This window comes from Primulina huaijiensis, chromosome 12 (genome assembly GCF_012295235.1).
Source record: "Primulina huaijiensis isolate GDHJ02 chromosome 12, ASM1229523v2, whole genome shotgun sequence".
Classification (NCBI taxonomy): Eukaryota; Viridiplantae; Streptophyta; class Magnoliopsida; order Lamiales; family Gesneriaceae; genus Primulina; species Primulina huaijiensis.
The window spans coordinates 15,598,647-15,622,690 of record NC_133317.1 but is presented as its reverse complement, the minus strand read 5'-3'; the positions used below and the strand labels follow the sequence as shown (position 1 = coordinate 15,622,690).

Below are 24,044 nucleotides of genomic sequence, written 5' to 3'. Positions count from 1 at the left end.
CGACCTTCACCATGACACAATATTCCGAGCTGTATATTCGAGAGATAGTCCGACTGCATGGGATTCCAATATCTATTGTTTCTGACAGAGATCCGAGGTTCACACCGTCTTTTTGGAAAAGGCTACATGCAGCGATGAGGACTATGTTGTTATTCAGTACATCATTCCACCCTCAAACCGATGGTCAGTCAGAAAGGGTGAATCAAATTTTGGAGGATTTACTCCGAGCTTGTGTGATTGATTTCCAAGGAAGTTAGGAATCTAAGATACCTCTAGTTGAGTTCACCTATAATAGTAGTTATCAATCATCTATAGGAATGGCTCTTTACGAGTCACTTTATGGAATGAAGTGTATATCACCCATACATTGGGACGAGGTTGGCGAAAGAGGAGAGTTTGGGCCGGACTTGATCAAACAAACAGCTTAGCTATTAGTCAAAACAAATAGAAAAGCTATGCCGATAAGCGTTGAATAGAGTTTGAGTTTGCAATAGGTGATCACGTATTTGTGAGAATAGCACTTATGAAGGGTGTTAAGAGATTTGGCAAGAAAGACAAGCTCAGTCCGAGGTTCATAGGGTCATTTGAAATTTTGGATAGGATTGGAACATTAGCCTATAGAGTGGCGTTGCCACTGATGCTAGCTAGAGTACACAATGTGTTCCATATCTCGATGCTGCGAAAGTACATGTCAAACTCTTCACATGTACTAAATTATGAGCTGCTGTATTTGAATCCAAATATGTCATACGAAGAAGACCTATACAAATCCTAGGTAGACAAGAAAGAAGACTTTGAAACAAAGTCATTCAAATAGTCAAGGTCAAATGGCTAAATCACTCGGAGGAAGAAGCTACTTGGAAAACCGAGATAGATATGAAGAGCCGCTACCCAGAGTTATTCGATAAGTTCTAATTTCGAGAACGAAATTTCATTTAAGAGATGGATGAATTATAAGGTGTCTAAAAATACGATAACGTAATCCAACTGCATGCGAATCTAAGGAAAATGAAAAATGACTAATTAAATGATTTAATTGCATGAATTAAATATGATATGTATAATTACATGTTTAAATTAAGGTTTTATGTTAGAATGCGTAAAAATATGTTTAAAAGCTTATTCGTATTTTTAAACGGTGTTCGATTTTCCAGGAAAATATGAACTTTTCAAGAACTCGGCTAATATTTTCACAAATTTTCCTAAACAAAATATTTTAAAAATAAATTAATGGGCTTAATGGGCCTAATATACCATGTTAATGAACCTAAGATTATACTAGGAGTTTTAATTAATAAATAAAAGCCTAAACCCTACCCTTAACCCTCATAACTCACGTCCCCAACCCCTTAAGCATACTAGGACTCTCCCCTCCCCAAAACACAAGCACACACGAAGAAATCTGAAGGAAGAAGTCACGCTTTCTTGAAGAAAATTCAGCAAGTCCCCCTATATGTCGGTGTTCTTCGCATCTCAACTCGTTTTCGTGCGTAATAAATGCAAAGACACGCTTTAATCTCTTTTTTCTCATCTATCACATCATATTATGGATTTGATGTATATTTGCATGAAAAATATGTTGCCTTGCATTTATTTTCGTTTTTATGCCATGCTATGTCAAAAACTCATGATTTCATAATCCAAAACTTGTGCAAATGATGCATGAAGGGGATGCCATCATAGGGATATGGCAAGGGATGCATTTAAGAGATTTTAAGGGCCTAGAAAAGCTGACACAAGGGTTGGACATGAAGGAGGAAGGGGTTGCTCTAAAATAGAACTCTTGTGGGGCAAGGACTCTTTGACAAGGAGTCTTCGAGGGTCACGGCTACTAGCTACGGTTAGGGTGTGTCCAGGAGAATTAAGAGGGCTGCATGATGGTGGTGGATTCAGAAGGGTTGGTTCAAGGAGCAAGGGCGATCGTGAGGCTTGGGGGAGAGCCGTGCGCATGCCATGCGATTGGGCTGAGGGGCTGGGGCTTCTAGGTCCTTTATGTTCGGTCCAATGGCTGGTTAGGGTCACGGTTATGGTCCTATGAGGGTGGTATAGGGGCTGGTCTTGGTGGATAAGGGCACGAGCCGAAGCTTGCATGGCCATAGGAATTAGTGTTTTCTTTTGAAAATAGGGCTGAAGTTCAGTAGGAGTTCTAGGCTTGTTCATGGGTCTTGATTGGGTTGATTTGGGTTGAATATGGTTTAGTTAGGTGTTATTAAGCTTTGGTTCAAATTTGGTAATTTTTGGTTAAGTTTAGAATCAATACGAGTCAAAACCGAGATGTACGTCTAAATTTAAAAACGAATCGAATAAATTATAGGAAAGCTAAAATTTAAGCCTAGAGAATATTTAAGGGAGTTTTTTTTTATGTAATAGGTTAAGTATGAAATGATTTAGGACGTCGTTTTGAGGTCTAGGGATAATTATGAAAAATTATACGTCTAGGGGTAAAACATTCATTTTACACCTAAAAATGGTCAGACATCCTGGCAGTGCTCTGAATGCTGTAATGATTGATTATATGCTTATTTTAAATGTTTATGGAATTTTATGATGAAACGTTAATGTTAAAATACATGTTGCATGCTTGGTTTAAAAGAAAAATGATTCATATGTGCATGAATTTTTATAAGTGATGAAAATATGAAAAGTTGAAAGAGGTGAATTGATTATGACTAATACGATGACACGATGGCACGATGATATGATAATATGTAAGGCCTAGGCTTAGTTGACGGGTGAGAGTGTCTCTGATGTCACCGTCGCCTTGTACCATGATTATACATAGATGGATCCATCGACTGGCAACTGATACGAAAATCATAATTAAGGATCTGATTTCAATGAAAGGGACACGTATACGAAGATGATGAAAGGAAATATGATATGATATGATGAAATAAAATATGATATGATATGCTGAAAGGAAAATGCTTAAAGTTTATGTTCATGAAAAGTTATTTTAAGTAAAAGTATTTTCACTGTTGCTTGTGAATGTATATGTATTACTTGTTATTATGATTAAGGTTTGCTGACTCAATAGACTCACTAGGTGTGATCGATGCAGGTGAGCATGAGATTGATGTTAATGGAGGTCTTGATGGTTGATCTTGCTGGACTGAAGGTGCACACAGCCTGAGGACCAGTGCTAGTTTTCCACAAATAAATTAAGTTTATGGTTTATATTTACTTTAAATATTTTTATGGTTTATGATGCTTTTGAGAAGTTTTTGAGAGGATGTTAGAGTTAAGTTAATTTTTGAAACAATTTTAGTTTAGGTTGGTTGACGTTTTACGATTTGATGCTTTGAATTACTTTCTTTTGGATTTTATAGTTACTTAGATTTAAATGCATGTTGATTACGTTTAGAATTTGAAAAAAAGTTTAGATATAATGCCTCCTAGACGCACACGTAGTACCGATAGGCAAGTTGAGACTAATGAGGATCGTCAAAGAAATGTACCCCCACCTCCTAATGGGGATGCGGCTACACGTGCTCTGGAGAGCATTGTTGGAGTAGGTGTCTGTCGAGTCAAGTGTTGGCCGAGGGTTCATGTTTAAACTATATGTATAAACAATCTTTATTTTAACAATATTTGAAATTATTGCTTTGGCACATCTTTATCTGTATACCAATGTTAGTTGCATAGATAAAGTCCTTGAATATACAAATAGTAGAAAGAATATGAGATACTTATATGATGAGTATCATGAAACTCATATTTGGAATGCTGTATATTCTAAACAGTTTCAAGTCGATTCAGCCGCGGCTAAGAAGGATAAAGGCCGCTCGAGCTTGAGACCAGCATTTGCGATAGCATTTGCGATGTGAGTACCATGTTTCATTGGTAGGGGACATTGTGATGTCCGAGCATGCAGATAGGTGCAACTTGTAGAGTGCACTGAACAACCCTTCACAAAGAACTTTCCAAGTGGTTCTCACTTATCGAGTGGAAACGTCTTAATTATTGTTGTACACCATCAGTCCTTATGACCCGTGACAACATTGAGACTCTATATGCTAGCATTGCACTTTGACTTGTTTATCAACTCTCATGGGGTCATCAGGTGGCAAGGTTGGATGTTCTATAAAACATATAGGAGTCGATGCATTGTAGTCGGGGTTTCATAGATATCCTATGTGTATGTAGTTTGAAATCTCTGATCAGAGTGTTGGTGGTAATTATGAAAGGGGTTTCATAGATTACACCATCGATGCAACTACGACATGACATATAATATCGATTATTTTGACAGCTCTCGATATATCAATAGTTGTCGAATCGATCGGGATATATGTGATGAAGAGACCGTACTGTACGCTAACCATAATTGAATGGTTCTTGCAGGCACTATCATTTGATACCTAGGGAATCATGTAAGCATGCTGCTGGGCGTTTAACATGATTGGTTGGGTAATATCAGACTTGAGTTCTGTCGTTCTTATTATCAAGGAGTTGATAATTAAGAATAGAGCAATTGGGGTATGCTCATATAAAGACATGTTTAGTCCTGAATCACATTGAGATATGAACCCACGACTAGTTGTATCAATGAACCAAGTAGGGTCACACAATTGCTAACTTTTTAGATCCCATTGAGAAGTAAAATAGTTCAATGTGTTGAACGACTTATAAAGGAGTTTACAAGCGCAAAGAAAAATGGAAGTATGACTTCTATAAGAGGATTATGTGAAATGTAACTTTTAATTTGAGAAAATGTTCTTAAATTAAAAGATGGCTCAAATAAATAATGTATTTAAAAATTGTGATTTTCATAAACATTATTATGGACTAAATTAAATTAATTCAAGTGTTGAATTAATTAAACACTATTGTACCTAGTAGAGTCCAAATAATTAAATTAATTCAAGTTTTGAATTAATTAAATAATATTGGGTCTTGTAGAGCCTAATAGGAAACAATTATTCAACTATTGGGCTTGAGTAAAATCAAGTAAAGTTTAAATGGTTTCAAATGTGTTTGAGATATTTAAATAAAAGTCAATGGGCTTTGTAAATGTTACAAGTCCAAATAATATGCATGGAGAGGTGAAGAGTTGGGAGACAACTTTTTCAATAAACAAGGCATGTGCCTCACATGCACTTAACTTTTTACACAACGAAGAAAAACTCTTCTCTCCTTCCCTTGGTAGTGGCCGAAATTTTCCATGCCCATTTTCTCAATTTTTTCTTTTCATTTTGGTTGAGGAAAGTATAAACTTCTCAAAGAAAAATGCTCTAATTTTTCTAGTGCAAAATTAGAGTGGATCTACCTTGTTAGTGGTAGACCTAATTTGAAAGAAAGAAGGAATTTGAGCAAGAAGTGCTCAAAAGAAGCTTGTAGATTGTCTACCCTTCAAGAGCCAAGTTGTTTACAACTTCGTTGAAGCCAATAATCAATATTTATGATTGATAGGTAAAATTACTAAACACACTATGAATGACATTTTTGTGTTTTTCATATTTGCTACACATACTAGTGGGTGCTCGGTTTTCATGCTATGAAAATATGATTTTCGAAAATTCCGTTGCGCATCCGCGCACCGTAACCGATCTCCTTTCAAGTGGTATCAGAGCTATAGTTACTTTTATGTGTAGCAAATACATGATATTATATTGAGCTCAATTTCTAACCGCATGAGATAATCGTTACAACAAAACCGAGGCCATTTTGGAGAGGCATTTTGGGCAGCATGTTGCTGCCCATTTCGGGCAGCTTGGGATACCCGAGGGGCTGCCCGTTTCGGGCAGCAAGGGCAGCCCCCCCTTTTAAAATAAAAAAAAATTTGTTGGCCGGAATCCGGGGACGGAGCTTCTGCAACGGTGATGATGACTATGGTTTCTAAAAGTGTTTTGGAATATCAAAATATCATGGGCCTTGAGTTGTTGGGCCATTAGATGGTCAACATATTTTGTGAAATTTAAATGAGCCAAAATATTTTTGGTGAAAAATGTCTTATTGGGCCCTTAATTTTAAATATACAAAAGTTGTACATATTTTCTCATAAAATAAATAATTGAAGTTGGACTTTAATTATTTATAGTAAATGATGATTTACAAGAAATTCGGCTATAATTAAATTAATTAGAAAATAGACAAAGAAGTTTGTTTACTTTGTTGATTTAGTTTATAATCGTGGCGGTTAGTGATTGGATCAAGATATATAATATTGGATCAATTGATTATTGTGATAATTAATTAATGGTGTATGATATGTGATATTATGCATGAAGGATGATCAAAAGCTCAAGCCCAATTTGCTAGGTGTCTGCTAGGATATTTTGTGTTGAATGATTGTAATAATTATCAATTTATAAGTGGACTTGGTTTATGGCCCGTTCCCACCTCATGAGATGTATCCCTACTTGCCATGGATATTAAATTGTAAATATTAGTATAGTGGAAGATCAAGATTGGAAGATGGAAGCCTTGATGTTTATGAAGATCGAAGACATGTAAATATTGGAGGCTTATGTAATTGTGCATTTGCATCCCATGCATTCCCTAGGATTCGACCTAGGCCCGTGTTTAGCTCACACGTGCCATTAGTTTTGGGGCGATTGATCATCCTTGTTTACTTTACAGTTTATAATATATGTATGATATATTATAAATAATGAGTATGTGCGTTATTATTATGATAATAACAAATTTTCATGAATTCAGCAAACATACGATCAAACATGGTGAGCTTTTAAATAAAATTAATGATGAGACCTTTCAAAATTAAAAACCCTCATTTTGAATGAGATTCGAAATTAATAAATATCAAGTCCAAAAAGGAGAATTATAAAGGTGTTTATAATTTCCATGTATTCCATCGACAATGGGTGCATGATGAACGCTACCCGTGTTTGTGGCTCGGCTCCTACTATTGAACTACGTGGAACTCCCAGGATTTTGGCTCATATTATTGAGGGAACTCATGGCGACCGTCCATTAAGGTTCAACATCTATGGGTAAGGCTTGACACGTAAAGATGAACGACGTCATATTATTGGGTCCTAATCAAATGTGAGATAAAAGTTTACGTTAAGGGTTGCATGGAGATGCAATTAGAAACTACCTTTTAGAAATTATGATTGACTGATACTATTTGGGATCATAATTTGCTAATTGGACCTTACGTACCTACTGAGGAAAGGAGTTTCCCGTTTTCACTAGAGCGTAGTGAAAATGTCAAAAACAGTGGGAGCGAAAATTTATGAAGTAAAAGTCTATACTTTATATCTTACTAAATATTTTAAAATAGACAATAACATTTATCTATTTTACTTTTCAGTACAAATTTGAAAATGTCTTCGATTCAGAATCCGTTATCTGCAATACTCGACAAACACATATTAACTGGACCTAATTACCTCAATTGGATAAGAAACCTGAAAATTGTCTTGAATTCGGAAAGGATAGCATATACACTGACTGAGTCGCCCCCTGTTGAGGCTCTGACTAGCTGCACTCCTGAGGAATTGCAGACTTACAAGGATTGGTGTGATCTTGACTTGCGAGCAAAGTGCTATATGCAGGCTTCTATGAATGATGAGCTGCACAGGCGTTTTGAGGGTGCAAAGAGTGCTGCTGACATTCATTTGCATCTCAAGGAGCTCTTTGGTGAGCAGACTCGACCTCTTAAGCATGCTACCGTCAAAGATCTAATCACTTTACACATGCGAGATGGGGCTTCGGTCCATGAACATGGCGTAAAGATGATTGGGCTTGTGGACAAGCTTGTTGGCATGGATCTTATGTTGCCATCGGAGTTTACCACTGACGTGTTGCTCTTGTCACTGCCGAGCTCATTTGATCTTTTTGTGGTGAATTTCAACATGAACAAGCCGGAGCCTACCCTTGAGGAGTTGGTGAATATGATTGTTACGTTTGAAGCAACCATCAAGAAAGACAAGTCAGTTCTTTATGTGGGTTCTTCATCTGGTACGAAGATTGGTTCACATAGGAAGGGAAAAAAGCGTTTTTTCCAACATCCCAAGAAAATGTGCCCTTGAAGAGGCAAGTTCCGAATCCGTTGTGGCAGCCACACCATTTAAGGCTGACAAGACTGCTGATATCTGTCATCACTGCAAGAAGTGATAAATATAAAAATTGTACATTAATTAAATATTTATTATATAAATTTATAGTTTTTGTTTTATTAAATTTTTAAATATTATATGTTTTATAATAAATTGTATAAAAAATAAGTTGTTGTGTAATTATAAGTTTTTACTATTTTTACAGATTCGATAAAACAAGAATAAACTTGGCGTTGCAAATGGGATTAAGATGATTCTTGGACCTGTAGAAAGTTGATGATAATATCTACAATATCGGTGACAAGCATGAGATAAAAATCTTCTCACAATTGGGATCAAATTAAGCAACAAACAAAGTTACCAAAGGAGTGGCAGTTTTACCAAGCTCTAGTATTTTGATCATATCACTCAAACTATTTGGTCAAATAGTTAAAATAAAATACCACAATTAAAACAACTCAATTATCCACATGTTTTATTTTATGTGGAGAAGCAAAATTGGATAGGAAGATTTTCAAAAGTGATGTGTATTAAAATATAATTTCTTGGAACACTAATGAAGACTTATGTGTAAAAAAATAATATTTTATTTGTGGTTGTCTCCCCAAATTTGGCTATAAATAGGGGTGCATTGTAATGAATTGAGATATCCCTCATTCTATGAACAAATCTTTGAGTTCATAATATTTCTCTCTTTATTTTTCCTTTATTTCATCATTTAAAAATAATTAGCATGTTAATTTCATATTCAAAGTTTTATACTTTGAATAATGAGTAGCTAACTTCCCAAGGTTGAGATGAAAAGGTGAAGCTCTTGGTATGATAATAAGGTTATTAAAAGGTAATAATCTATGTTTTATATTATTTAATCATTATTTATTGTTTATGTTATATTTATTTCTTTAAGCATTTTTATACCCTACTTATAAGTGGGAGTTTTGATTTATTGTTGCTATATGTTACACTAAATTCTTGGTACCATTTAAATGTTTGTTTGGTTTTACCAACCATTTAAAGTGGGAACCTTGATTTAGTGTTTACAAATATATATAGCACAATAAATACTTGACCACATTTATAAGTTTTGGTATATATTATATACTTATAAGATAATAATTTATAACATAATATAAATATGATTATTTAATATATTGGAACCATTTTATTAAGTGGATTTCAATATTGTTCGTTAATGTTAACTTTATTAAAATACCAAGAGTGGATCCTTTAATCTCAACTACTTAAATTAAAATTTGAACAATTAAAATTTACCCATTAAAGATTCAAACAATTAAAATTAAAAAGAAACAAAAACAAAAACAAAACAAAAAGACATTGTAGTGGACTTGTAATTACCTTAGCTTCCCTGTGGATACGATATCGGACTCACCGAATTATACTACTTGTGGACAACCTGCTCTTGGGAGTGCAACAATCAAAGTGACAACAAGTTTTTGGCGCCGTTGCCGGGGAAGTATAATTTAATTTCAAGTCTATTTAATTTTGTTTATAGTTTATTTTTCTTTATTTGAATTTTTATTGCTTTTGTGTGTTTTTATTCTTTTGCATTTGCATTTGCATGAGCATTATTTGGTCACGTACACTTAGTGGTCGACTCATTCGAAATAACCCTTTATTTTCACAAAACATGGCGGAAGAACCCATCCAAGAAAATGAAGATGAAATTCAATCTCAACATGATCATGATAGACGAAGAACACTTAGAGATCACATGAATCCTACACGTACTAGTGCACCTTCATGTCTAGTTTTTCCCCCTGATGCATCTCATTTCAATTTTAAGCCTGGTATTATCTAACTTTTACCCAAATTTAATGGCTTAGATTCTGAAAATCCATACATGCATTTACGAGAATTTGAAGAAGTGTGCAACACATATAATGATCTAAATTGTAGCATGAACACTATTCGACTTAAGCTTTTTCCTTTTTCTTTAAAAGATAAAGCTAAAACTTGGCTACAAAATCTTAGATCGGGATCCATTCGAACTTGGGATGAATTGCAACAACAATTTTTGAAAAAGTTTTTTCCATCTCATAAAACAAATTCTTTCAAAAGGCAAATCTTCACTTTCACTCAAAAACAAGGAGAAACTTTTTATCAGTGTTGGGATAGATATAAAAAATTGCTTAATCTTTGTCCACGTCATGGTTCTGAAATTTGGAGAGTTGTTTCTCAATTTTATGAAGGCTTAACACCTAAAGAGAGGCAAATGGTTGAATTTATGTGTAATGGAACATTTGAAGAAAAGATCCAAACGAGGCAATTGAGTATCTCGATTCATTAGCTGAAAATGCTCAAAATTGGGAAATTATAGGTACAATCGAACCATCAAACAAAATTCAATCTCCCACATCTGGTGGAGGTATGTCTACCCTCAAAGATGAACATGATCTGCAAGCTAGATTTACCTCTTTGGCAAGAAAAATTGAAGCACTTGAATTGAAAAAGAATGGTCAATTAAAATCTGTTCAAGAAATTGCGTGTCACATCTGTGATACAAGTGATTATTCTACAAAAGATTGTCCCACTTTACCCTCTTTTAAAGAATGTCTCCATGAACAAGCCAATGTTTTGAACAATTTCAAAAGGCCAAATTTTGAACCATTTTCTCAAAATTACAATCCAGGTTGGCGAAATCATCCAAATTTTAGTTGGATGAATGATAATGCTGCACAATTTTCACAACCACCATTCCAAAATCAACAAAATTTTCAAAATTATGCACCTTATGTTCCTCTACCTAAAAAGAACTTGGAAGATATATTGAATTTTTTCATTGCAAAGCAAGAGTCTATCAATACTCAAACTGCTCAAACCATGACAGATTTGAAAGATACTCTTGCTAAATTTGCATTTGCACTTAATGTTCATGAAAAAGGTAAGTTTCTTTCACAACCACAGCCTAATCCCAAGGATCATCATTCACAAACCGGAACTTCTGGAACTCAACCGATGGATCAGGTAAAATCTGTTATTATCCTTCGCAGAGGTAAGGTAGTGGAAAAATCCATTCTTGAACCTTGTGAAAATGATGATAAATCAACTCCAAAGGGTAAGGAAGTGGAACCCATAACTTGCGAAGAATAGGATCTACAGATAGTGCCACCATCATTCCCTCATGCATTGAAAAATACAAAAAAATCAAATTTGAATTCTGATATATATGATATTTTTAAACAAGTAAAAGTTAATATTCCTTTATTAGATGCAATAAAGCAGGTACCATCATATGCCAAATTTTTGAAAGACTTGTGCACCGTGAAAAGAAAATTGAATGTGAAAACGAAAGCATTTTTAGCTGAACAAGTAAGTGCAATTATTCAAAATAATAACAATTTGAAATACAAAGACCCTGATTGTCCTACTATTTCATGTATTATTGGAGAACGAAAGATTATAAAAGCCTTGCTTGATCTTGGAGCTAGTGTCAATTTACTTCCATATTCAGTTTATCAAGAACTCAATCTAGGTGAGTTAAAACCTACTTTGGTAACACTTTTACTTGCCGATAGATCTGTTAAAGTGCCAAGAGGTATGGTAGAAGACGTGTTGGTCCAAGTTGATAACTTTGTATATCCTGTCGATTTCATAGTTTTAGATACACAACCTATCGAAGCTTGTAATGCAATTCCTGTAATTTTGGGTCGTCCATTTTTAGCAACTTCTAATGCTGTTATAAATTGCAGGAATGAAATAATGAAGTTGTCATTTGGTAACATGACCTTGGAGCTTAATGTTTTTGATCTTTGTAAGCAACCACATGACAAAAGAGATGAAAGTGAAGATGAAAATCTTATTGAAACTCTTGTGGAAGAAAACATTCAAGAAGGGAGTACTCGTGACCAATTAGATATTTGTTCAATTGATACTGTTAAAAAAAATATTGAAATTGATCTTGATGATTTTATCAGGTACGACTCGTTACCAGGATCAGAGAAAGAATTTGAGGCAAAATATGAGAACAAAGATGAACCACCCATATTGGAGTTAAAACCTTTGCCAGAAGAATTGAAGTATGCATTTCTTGGAGAAGATGAAACATATCCGGTGGTAATTTCTTTCAAACTAGCAAGTGATCAAGAAGGTAAATTAGTTGATATGCTTAAAAGACATAAAAATGCAATTGGTTGGACATTAAAAGATCTCAAGGGCATTAATCCACTAATTTGCACTCACAAAATTCATTTAGAAGAAAATGCTAAAACATCTCAACAACCACAAAGGAGATTAAATCCGCACATGAAAGATGTTGTGAAAACTGAAGTTCTCAAACTACTTGATGTTGGAATTATCTATCCTATTTCTGATAGTAAGTGGGTAAGTCCAACACAAGTAGTTCCAAAAAAATCTGGCATCACAGTGATAAAAAATGAAAAAGGTGAATTGTTAACAAGTCGAGTCCCATCTAGTTGGCGTATGTGTATTGATTACAGAAAATTAAATGATGCCACTAGAAAAGATCATTTTCCATTACCATTTTTGGATCAAATTTTAGAAAGAGTGGCAGGTCATCCCTACTACTGTTTTCTTGATGGATATTCAGGTTATTATCAAATTCCCATTGCACTTGAAGATCAAGAAAAAACTACATTCACATGTCCTTTTGGAACATTTGCATTCAGAAGGATGCCATTTGGTTTATGCAATGCCCCAGCAACATTTCAAAGATGTATGCTAAGCATTTTTAGCGACATGGTTGAAAATTGTTTGGAGATTTTCATGGATGATTTAACTATTTTTGGGAGTACATTTGATAATTGTCTTGAAAATTTAGAAAAAATTTTAAAAAGATGTGAGGAAAAAGGTCTTATTTTAAATTGGGAAAAATGTCATTACATGATTAATTCTGTGATTGTTTTGGGAATATTGTGTCATCTCATGGAATTGAAGTTGATAAAACAAAAGTTGATGTCATTGCCAATTTACCCCCTCCAAAAACCATTAAAGAAATTCGTTCATTTTTGGGACATGCTGGATTTTATATGAGGTTTATAAAGGACTTTAGTTTAATCTCTAAACCCATTTGTAACCTCTTATCAAAAGACACTGTATTTGAGTGGACTCAAGAATGCCAAAATGCTTTTGATAAAATCATTCGACATTTAACATCAGCTCCTATCATGCAACCTCTTGATTGGTCTTTACCATTTGAAATCATGTGCGATGCGAGTGATTATGCAGTCGGTGCAGTATTGGGTCAAAGAAAAAACGGTAAGCCTTATGTGATATATTATGCAAGTAGAACTTTAAACAATGCTCAATTGAATTATTCCACAACTGAAAAAGAACTACTTGCTGTAATATTTTCATTAGATAAATTTCGTTGTTATTTGATTGGATCAACGACTATTGTGTTTACTGATCATTCTGCTATTAGATATTTGTTCACCAAACAGGATGCAAAGCCACGACTGATACGATGGATTTTGTTGCTCCAAGAATTTGACATTGTGATCAAAGATAAAAAAGGAACCGAGAATGTTGTAGCCGATCATTTATCGAGACTAGTAACAGGATCATCTTATGAAATGACACCAATTAACAATAATTTTCCTAATAAACATCTATTTTCAGTTACTACTACACCTTGGTTTGCTAACATAGTAAATTTTCTTGTGACAGGAAAAATGCCACCGCAATGGAGTTCTCAAGATAAAAGAAAATTTTTGAATGAAATAAAAAACTTTTATTGGGATGATCCGTATCTGTTCTAGTATTGTCCGGATCAAATTTTTCGGCGTTGCATACCCGACAATGAGCTAAGTAGTGTCATTAAATTTTGTCATTCAGAAGCATGCAGAGGACATTTTTCTTCAAAGAAAACTGCTGCAAAAATCTTGCAGTGTGGATTTTATTGGCCCACTTTGTTTAAAGATACCCATGAAATCTGTAAGATCTGTGAAAATTGTCAAAAATTGGGTGCGATTTCAAAAAGAAACATGATGCCTTTGAATCCTATCATTGAAATTGAAATCTTTGTCTGTTGGGGAATTGATTTTATGGTACCTTTTCCACCGTCGTTTGGATACTTGTATATTTTAGTTGCAGTTGATTATGTTTTCAAATGGATAGAAGCAATTCCATGTCGAACAAATGATCATAAAATCGTCGTCAAATTTTTAAAAGAAAATATTTTTAGTAGATTTTGAATTCCTCGAGACATGATAAGTGATGGGGGAACTCACTTTGTTAATAAACCATTTGCTTCGTTGATGAAAAAATATGTTATTACTCACAAAGTAACTACTCCTTATCAACCACAAACAAATGGACAAGTTGAATTAGCTAATAAGGAGATAAAGCAAATTTTGGAAAAAACTGCTAACCCAAATAGAAAAGATTGGTCTCTGCGACTTAATGATGCACTTTGGGTATATCGAACAGCTTTTAAAACATCATTGAATATGTCTCCCTATAGGTTGGTTTACCAAAAACATTGTCATTTGCCTGTGGAATTGGAACATAAAGCTTATTGGGCAATCAAAACTTTTAATTCAAGCATGGATTATGCCAACAAATTGCGCAAATTGCAACTTAATTAACTCAGAAATGACGCGTATGAGAATTCAAGGATTTATAAAGCAAAAATCAAATCATTTCATGATAAAACAATTCTTAGAAAATCTTTTGAGATTGGTAAAAAGGTTTTGCTTTATAATTCGCGACTTCACATATTCCCAGGAAAATTACGATCAAGATGGACAGGTCCATATGTTGTAAAACATGTGTATCCTTATGGAGCTATGGACATTGAAAATCCTAAAATGGTGATGCTTTTAAAGTAAATGGACAAAGGATTAAACCATTTTTAGAAAATGAAATCTTTTAAGAAGAGTTTATTTCCCTTTCCGATCCTTGATTTTTTTTATTGCAATTAATTTTGTTTGTTTTTATTTCAGGTTTCCTTAATCTTTTTATTTTCCCGGTTAAATGACGGATAACGGTACTCCGTGGCTCTCGTAGTCGGTTTAATCAGTTTCCCACAATTGCTGATATAAAAAAAATCATTTCTTTTCTTTTCAAAATGGATGAAATTCTCTCAAAAATTTGTAAATATTTTTCCTCTGTTTCTGAAAATGTTCTAAGAAAAATTTATACAGGTAGGTGTGAAAGATTGAGATTGTTAATGCGAAAAGGAATTCCAGAAGATATTCGTCTTGTAATAGAAGCTAAGGTCCGATTAGGAGGAGAAGTTCAACAGTCATTACTTATTCGGTATATGCCTGGATTAGGAAAAAGTACTTATGCGCAAAAACGAAGTGCTAAAAGTTTAGGGGATTGTCATCAATGTGCAAGATGGACTTGTGACAAACGATGCGGATCTTTGGGATATGTTTCCAATAACAGAGAAGAAAAAATTGGTTTCCTTAAGAATGGGCTGAGTAAGGAGTCTTTAGATAACATCTTATTGACTCTTAAGACGCATTCTAGTGGACACGTGCATATTGAACTTCTCCGTTTATGGAAACAATTCAAAGACGAGCGTCATTTTAATAGTCTTGGGAATCCGACTAAAACAGACCCTGTTTGCCAATTTATAAGAAAATTGGATGGGAAGCATATCCTCGACTCATAGAAGGCGTTGAAGTCGTTTCTGGACGTAAAACCAGAGGAAAATTGTGAGCCACAATCACACTACTGTTTATATGCATGTGTGTTATTATTGTTTTTACTGTTTATTCTGTTTACAACTGTGACCCATAGTTTTGTCATGATAACATATAACCCCTATAAATCTCTCATCTTTCTCTCTATTTTCGCAGACCAAAAAGAAAGTAAAAACATGGCTGAATCCTCTGCAAAAATATTGAAAAATATTTGTGTATTTTGTGGGTCGAGTCTTGGAAAAAATGAAATGTTTGTAGAAGCAGCAAATAATCTTGGAAAGATATTGGATGAGAGAAAAATTCACTTGGTATATGGGGGAGGTAATATTGGGTTAATGGGATTTATTTTATTTCAACATCTGCACATCTTGGAGGTAGTCAGGTTTTGGGTATTATTCCTACAGCTTTAGCTGAAGGAAATATTACAGGTGTTACGATTGGGGAGGAATTAAAAGTTTCTTCAATGTATGAAAGAATCACCAAAATGATTGAAAATTATGATGCTTTTATCGCATTACCAGAGGGTTTTGGTACATTAGAAGAAATTTTTCACACTGTTTCTTGGGCACAACTTAATATCCATAATAAACCTGTGGGCTTGTTGAATATCAATAATTATTATGACAGTTTGTTGACATTTCTTGATAAAGCTGTGGAACAGAATTTCATTTCAGAAAATTCACGAAGGATGCTCATCTCTGCTTCCACTGCCGACCAATTAATTGATGATTTGGAAGCTTTTGCTCATAAACCTGATCCGATGATAGCAAAGATCAAATGGTCGCAATCAAGCAGCAAGAAAAGAAAGTTTGATCATTGATTTAAAAGTCGTGGATTGGTTTGCGTTTGTTTCAGTTTGTTATCTTTAATAAAATTCAAGTTGATATCTTTTTCATTACGTACTATTTATTAATAGTTATTTTGACATTAGGGACAATGTCATATTCTGTTTGTGGGGAGAACAAATTTATATAAAAAAATAATAATAAAAAATTTCAAATTTTTTTTAAAAAAAATATATATTTAAAAAAAAATATTATTTTAAAATAAAACCATGTTTATTGTTTGTATCTTAGTAATTTTTGTAAAAATTTCATACATTATATGTTTGAAAGGTTTAAATTAGAACATGTACTAATCTATCTAAGGATGTTTTAATTTTTATTTGAAAAAAAAAAGTCAATTTTTATATACAGATCACTATAAAAATATGATTTATGAAATCTTTTTGAGTGATTAACCATTGTGATAAGATCAGTTATTAAAGTATATGGCCCAAGATATATCTTATAAGAGTGCCTAAAATTTTAAACTCACACATATTTTGTGAGTGAGTGGAGAGGATTGAGAAAACAACTTTCAAGCCTTTATTGATCATAAGAGAGGCTATCTATTGTTTAGATCTTGAGTTCTTATTTTGAAAAAAAAAATGGATATTTCCTGGAAAAAAAAAAGAGAGAAATGTTGACGATCTTTGTTATTTCAAAGTTCTATGCTACGACCCATCTATCTCTCTTAAAAAAAAAGAGAAAGAAAGAAAGAAGGAAAAAAAATAGAAAGAGAGAAATATATTGTAAAAATTAAATAAATATGTGGTCAATGAGCATAAACTTTNCTGAGTATTTATCTGTATTCCAACTCCATGAGAGAAATCGTTCCCATAAATTGAAAAATTTATTAACCCGTGAGGATATGGAGTTGAGACTCTTACTAGGAATTTCTGAAGGCCATGTACATTTAACTACCTGAAAATAAGCTTTGAATTGATCAGCTCAGATTATTTCATAAATTATTATTATGATGATCTTGATATAACTTTGACAGTTTTAAAATTTAATTTAAACTCTTGGATAAATCCGATTACATTTCTATTTAAATTAATCAATATGTTTTGTATTGCTATTAACGCTTAAATTGCTAGGGACTAGCAATAAGCTGGTTGGGGGGTGTGATAAATATAAAAATTGTACATTAATTAAATGTTTTATAATATAAATTTATAGTTTTTGTTTTATTAAATGTTTAAATATTATATGTTTTATAATAAATTGTATAAAAAATAAGTTGTTGTGTAATTATAAGTTTTTACTATTTTTACAGGTTCGATAAAACAAGAATAAACTTGGCGTTGCAAATGGGATTAAGATGATTCTTGGACCTGTAGAAAGTTGATGATAATATCTACAATATTGGTGACAAGCATGAGATAAAAATCTTCTCACAATTGGGATCAAATTAAGCAACAAATAAAGTTACCAAAGGAGTGGCAGTTTTACCATGCTCTAGTATTTTGACCATATCTCTCAAATTACTTGGTCAAATGGTTTGAAAAAAATACCACAACTAGACAACTCAATTATCCACATGTTTCTTTTTATGTGAAGAAGCAAATTCGGAGATGAAGATTTTCAAAAGTGATGTGTAATATAATATAATATCTTGGAACACCAATGAAGACTTATGTGGAAAAAAATAATATTTTATTTGTGGTTGTCTCCCCAAATTTGGCTATAAATAGGGGTGCATTGTAATGAATTGAGATATCCCTCATTCTATGAACAAATCTTTGAGTTCATAATATTTCTCTCTTTATTTTTCCTTTATTTCATCATTTAAAAATAATTAGCATGTTAATTTCATATTCAAAGTTTTATACTTTGAATAATGAGTAGCTAACTTCCCAAGGTTGAGATGAAAAGGTGAAACTCTTGGTATGATAATAAGGTTATTAAAAGGTAATAATCTATGTTTTATATTATTTAATCATTATTTATTGTTTATGTTATATTTATTTCTTTAAGCATTTTTATACCCTACTTATAAGTGGGAGTTTTGATTTATTGTTGCTATATGTTACACTAAATTCTTGGTACCATTTAAATGTTTGTTTGGTTTTACCAACCATTTAAAGTGGATGCCTTGATTTATTATATATCAATATATCATATTATTAATTTCTTGGTACCATTTAAATGTTAGTTTGGTTTTACCAACCATTTAAAGTGGGAACCTTGATTTAGTGTTTACAAATATATATAGCACAATAAATACTTGACAACATTTATAAGTTTTGATATATATTTTATACTTATAAGAAAATAGCATATAACATAATATAAATACGATTATTTAATATATTGGAACCATTTTATTAAGTGGAATTCAATAATGTTCATTAATGTTAACTTTATTAAAATATCAAGAGTGGATCCTCTAATCTCAACTACTTAAATTAAAATTTGAACAAGTAAAAATTACTAATTAAATATTCAAACAATTAAAAGAAAAACAAAAACAAAAACAAAAAGACATTGTAGTGGACTTGTAATTACCGTAGCTTCCCTGTGGATACGATATCGGACTCACCGAATTATACTAGTTGTGGACAACCTGCTATTGGGAGTGCAACAATAAAAGTCACAACAAGAAGCCTAGAAATTGGAGGCTTAACTGCAGAGAATATCTTGTCCAGAAAGGTTCTGGAAATGGTATGTTCTACATAGAAGTAAATATTTCAATTAACTCTACTTCTTGGGTATTAGATACCGGTTGTGGCTCACATCTCTGTAATGATTTACAGGTGATGGGAAGAAGTAAGAGACTAAGGGAAGGTGAGACATTCTTGAGGATGAGCAATGGGGCAAGAGTTTCTACCAAGGCTATTGGAGATGTTTATTTGCTTTTGAACAATGATTTTAAGTTAATTTTGAGAGATGTTTTGTTTGTACCAGAGTTGGTGAAAAACAATGTTTCCATTTCTATGCTTGATGAAGATGGATATATTTTTTTATTTAGTAAAAGGTGTTTGCAACATTTACAAGAGTGAATGTTTGATTGGTACGAGAGAACTTGAAAACGATCTCTACAACTTAAAATTGAAACATATTCCACTAAACAATGTCCAAGCAATAACAACAACAAACAAGCGAAAAAATGATACTTTAAATTCGGCACAATTATGGCATGCTCGATTAGGACATAATTCCCTAAGAAAGATGAACAAGCTAGTGGGAGTAGGCATGTTTGATATGTCTGATATTAATTCTCTCTCGACTTGTGAATCCTGTCTAAAAAGAAAAATGACCAAAATTCTCTTTAAGGGCCATGTGGAGCGAGCCAAAGGGTTATTGGATTTGATCCATACCGATGTTTGCGGTTCGTTTAGCATCACCACTAAGCATGGACATGCCTACTTCATCACCTTTACCGATTACTTTTCGAGGTATGAGTATGTGTATTTGATAAAATACAAATTTGAAGCCTTTGATGTGAGAACCCGGAATTTCCGATCCAAAGCGAATCACGTAAGAAATACAAACTTAAAATTTAGATTAATCTAAGCTCAACAACTTTCATTCTAACTATAGAACTTAAATACGAACTTAGATTTCAGCTAATTTAACTAGAGGAAGTAGCTTCAAAGCTCAGAGATTAACTCAACGGGAAGCCAAGCTGCAAGTAACCGCATCCATCGAAGAGTTGTCACTAGAGGACTAAAACCCCAGCTCAAGGGCTCGATCTTTCAGCTCGAAGAAACTCAACCGAGCTTGTCCTAACAAGACCAAAAAGGGAGCTAAAGGAGGAGCTAAAGGTTTGGACAAATTAAGTATGCACGAAATGACCTTTGAGTTAACCCATAAAGGAGCTGCGGGAGGAGCTAAGGAACTAGGAAACATTTATGGGCAAGAGAAGTCCTTTGGTTCTTGGTATGGAGCTTGGCCACAATTTTTATTTCTTGGGGCACAAGGGGGCGGCCAAGGGGTAGACAAAGGGGCAAAAATTCTCCAATATATATGAGACTCCATGCATTGCCAAACCATTCCAAAAACAAGCAAAAATATTCGGTCCCCCTTCACCCTACAAGCCCTCGGCCGAAGTCAAGAAAGGAGGAGGAAGGAATTTTCGTGCAGTCCAGAGCTGCTATCCGGTGACGAAGTGCTGCTCGATTGAAGATCACATTTGTTAAAGTCACGTCGAAGTACTGCCCAAATTCCAAGACGAAGTTTCGTGCCAAAATCAACAATTTTCGAACCTATCTTCAAAACATTGTAAGTTGGTTTTTGATATGTATATTCGTTTGTACTTTTAAAACTTGAATATATATGTTATGACATGCATGTATGTGTTTCCTCATTTTCGAAAAGCATGATGTCTGTCTTTTAAAATTTCGATCGATTATATGTTTCTTCTGTTATTCGAAATTCTTTGACTCCGCTGCACCCGTCTGAAAGTCTGATAAGTTCTGTCTAATAAGTTCTGTTCGATAAGTTCTGTCTGATAAGTTTGAACTCTGTGTCGCACTGTTACGATTCGAATTTGAAATGGGACGAGAATTTTGATTCTGTCTGGTCTCTATTGGTGGGTATAAAACCATGTTCTGTCTGGTCTCCATTGGTGGGTATAAAACCATGTTCTGTCTGGCCCCCATCGATGGGTATAAAACCGTGTTCTGGCCTCACCCCATAAAGGACTAACATATTGGGGACAATTTGACCATGGAAATGAGATGAGTAACAGTGTTGTGTCTGTTTTGAATTGTTCTGATCTGTTCTGAATTGCTCTGAATCATTTGAAAACCTCGGTCTCTTATTTGATTCGTTCCTGTTACGATAAGTTAAAATTAATACGATTTGAAAGACTGTTAAAGAAATGTTTTAAAGATTAAGTTCTATATGTATCATTGGAAATCGATCGACCCCCACTGGCTGAGTGTTTCCCAAAACACTAACCCCTTACAAATTTCAGATAAAAACGAAGAGCAAATAAATGAGGAAGAGCAAAAAGCTTTCTGGGGTTGGTGAACTGATGATCGAGATCAAGACTCAAGATTTTTACTTTCCTTTTGTTTCCGCTTCTGAAACTCTGAAGTAATTTTTGTTTCATTGTCATTGTAAAGAAAATATTATTTTATGAAAAAGACTGGTTTGTTTTTATACGAGTCTTAATTGTTTTCAAGTAATTAAACAATGCTGAATGTCACCGATGCTTCGGATACGGGGCGTGACATTTAAGTGATATCAGAGCCGTCAGGTTCATAATCCCGTTGGGATTTTGATAGACAAAATTTGACTTTTGTCAAATTTTGGCAAAAACCTAGTGTATCCCAATCTGAGTCCAACTTTCATTTGTTCCCTAATTTTCGAACAACTTCAAAAATCTATCCCTTCAATCATTCCGCAATTCTTAGTATCGAAAATTTTCCACGATTACTTTTTTTATATTATTTGTGCATTTTTATCCTTTGTACGATTCTGATATTTTCCTCCACTTATTCTAGGAAATGGTTGCTCCACGTACTCGCGCTCAGGCTGCCCTTCATATGCGCCAGCTCACGATAGATAACCAGGATAGGGAGATTACGACTTTGAAGGCGCAACTGGCTAGGGAAAAATTGGAAAAGCAGGAGCTTAGTGAGATTAGACACATACTTGAGACTGGCGTACAGTGATTGACTCATCATTTCGACTTGGCTGAGAGCCAACTTCAACAGATACCGACTGATTCAGCTCGCATCGCGCGCTTAGCTTCACTCAACAGGGATTTGCTGGAGAGAGTAGAGATAGAGCAAGGACATGCTACTCAGGCCCGTCAGCGCCAGGAGGAGTTCAACGCCAAACAGGACCGATAAATTTCGAAGCTCCACGGTACTATGGACAGACTCCAAGAAACAACTTCAGGAAAAGAAGACAGAAATTAAAACATTGAAAGAAAAAAATAAAAAAACTCGAGTGAGATAACTACCAGTTGGATGGGAATAACGTATGCATGATAGAAGATCTTCGTGAGGCCAGAGAAGAAGAGAAAAGATTGCGTGAAGACGTTAGACGCTATGCGGCCTATCACCTAGAGTCGGAACGTCAACACGATATCACCAAAAGAGAGTTGAACAAAGCGCAGGATAGAATTCTTACACTCCAAATCTGAGATGATAGCCTTCTCAAAACCCAACGCCGTCTTCAGGAACGGATCGAAGAACAAGAAATCGATGAGAAAGTAAACCAATCAACAATACAAGAGCTTCAGGATCAAGTAAACAACCTTGACCACCACAACACACAGTTGCAAAATCATATTGATCAGGTACAAAATAACATGATCAATATGGAGTAGCTCTTAGAAGAACTCGAAGCTAACCAAGAAGAAAATCCTGTTGAAGAAGAAGAAATTAATGAGGCAGTAGGAGACGGTGAAGTTATAGACGAGTAGGGTGATTATTCCTAGTATAGGCATCGATTGTATCCAGAATCCTTAGAATTAATTGTTTTCTTTAAAAAGACTGATTGTAAGAACTTCAACAATTTATGAAATATTTATTTGATTATGCATTGTTTCAAAAGAAATAAATTAATAAAATATATGTTTATAGGGAATGGCAGGCAGACCACCCAGAAACAATCGAAACGCCAGAAGAGTTAATCAAAACGAGGATGAGAATCCCCCAAGGGTAAATCTCAGCCAGGAAGATATGATGGTCATAACTACGATTGCAGCCGCCACATTGCAAGGAATCATGAATCCCCTTGCCAACGCCATTCAGCCGCCACCGGAACCACAACCGCGTGGAATTTAGTACCATTATGAATCCCTCAGGAAGAATCGAGTTCCAACTTTCGATGGGAACCCAGACCCGGAAGTCAGCCATAACTGGCTCAAGAATGTCGAATCACAACTACACCTACTGGAAGTGCCTGAAGGATTGAAGGAAGAGGTTGTGACACCATTTTTGGATGATCGAGCAAGAAAATGGTGGGAAACTGTGTCACCATCCCTAGCTGAGGTGGAACATATCACATGGCAGAATTTTAGAAGAGAATTTTTGAAATAATACTACCCAGCTGAATTTCGCCTGCAGAAGTTGAACGAATTTGAAAACTTCAAGCAGACCCTAGACATGACAGTAATGGAATACACTTCAAGATTCAACGATTTGGGAACCTATGTTCCGACAATCATGTCTGATGAAACATTGAAAATGCATCGCTTTAAGAAAGGACTGAGCAGTCAGATTCAATCGGCCTTGGCAGGGTTCAAGCCAAGCAATTTTGCTGATTTGATGGGCGCTGCAATGAGCGCAAAGACAGATATCAAACGCCGTGAAGAAGAGAACAAGAACAAAAGACCGTTGGTCAGTCAATCTGCTCAAAACGGTCCCAAATTCGAAAAGCCAAACTATTCAAGTGGTCCTTCAAGAGAAACTTTTAACAGTGCTGGCAATACCGAAGGAAAGTGGTGCGATACATGTCGACAGAAGCATATTGGGGAATGTTATTGGAAAACAGGTGCTTGTCACCGGATTAAGGAGTTTCCAGACAAAAAATACAAAGGGAAGGGACCCAACAAACCAAATGAAAACAAGACTAATGACCGAGTGTGCGCAATAATCTAG

The 24,044-nt window shown here is 34.4% G+C and overlaps 1 protein-coding gene across 1 annotated transcript in view; it reads left to right on the top strand.

The window, feature by feature from the left end:
- Positions 1-24,044, top strand: part of LOC140989427 (uncharacterized) — a 61,364-nt gene extending 37,320 nt beyond the window's left edge. Inside the window, exons 3-5 of the mRNA XM_073458630.1 lie at positions 21,936-22,102; positions 23,249-23,435; positions 23,511-24,044. Of these exons, the coding sequence (XP_073314731.1) occupies positions 21,936-22,102; positions 23,249-23,435; positions 23,511-24,044 (888 nt within the window). The remainder of the gene's footprint in view (positions 1-21,935; positions 22,103-23,248; positions 23,436-23,510) is intronic.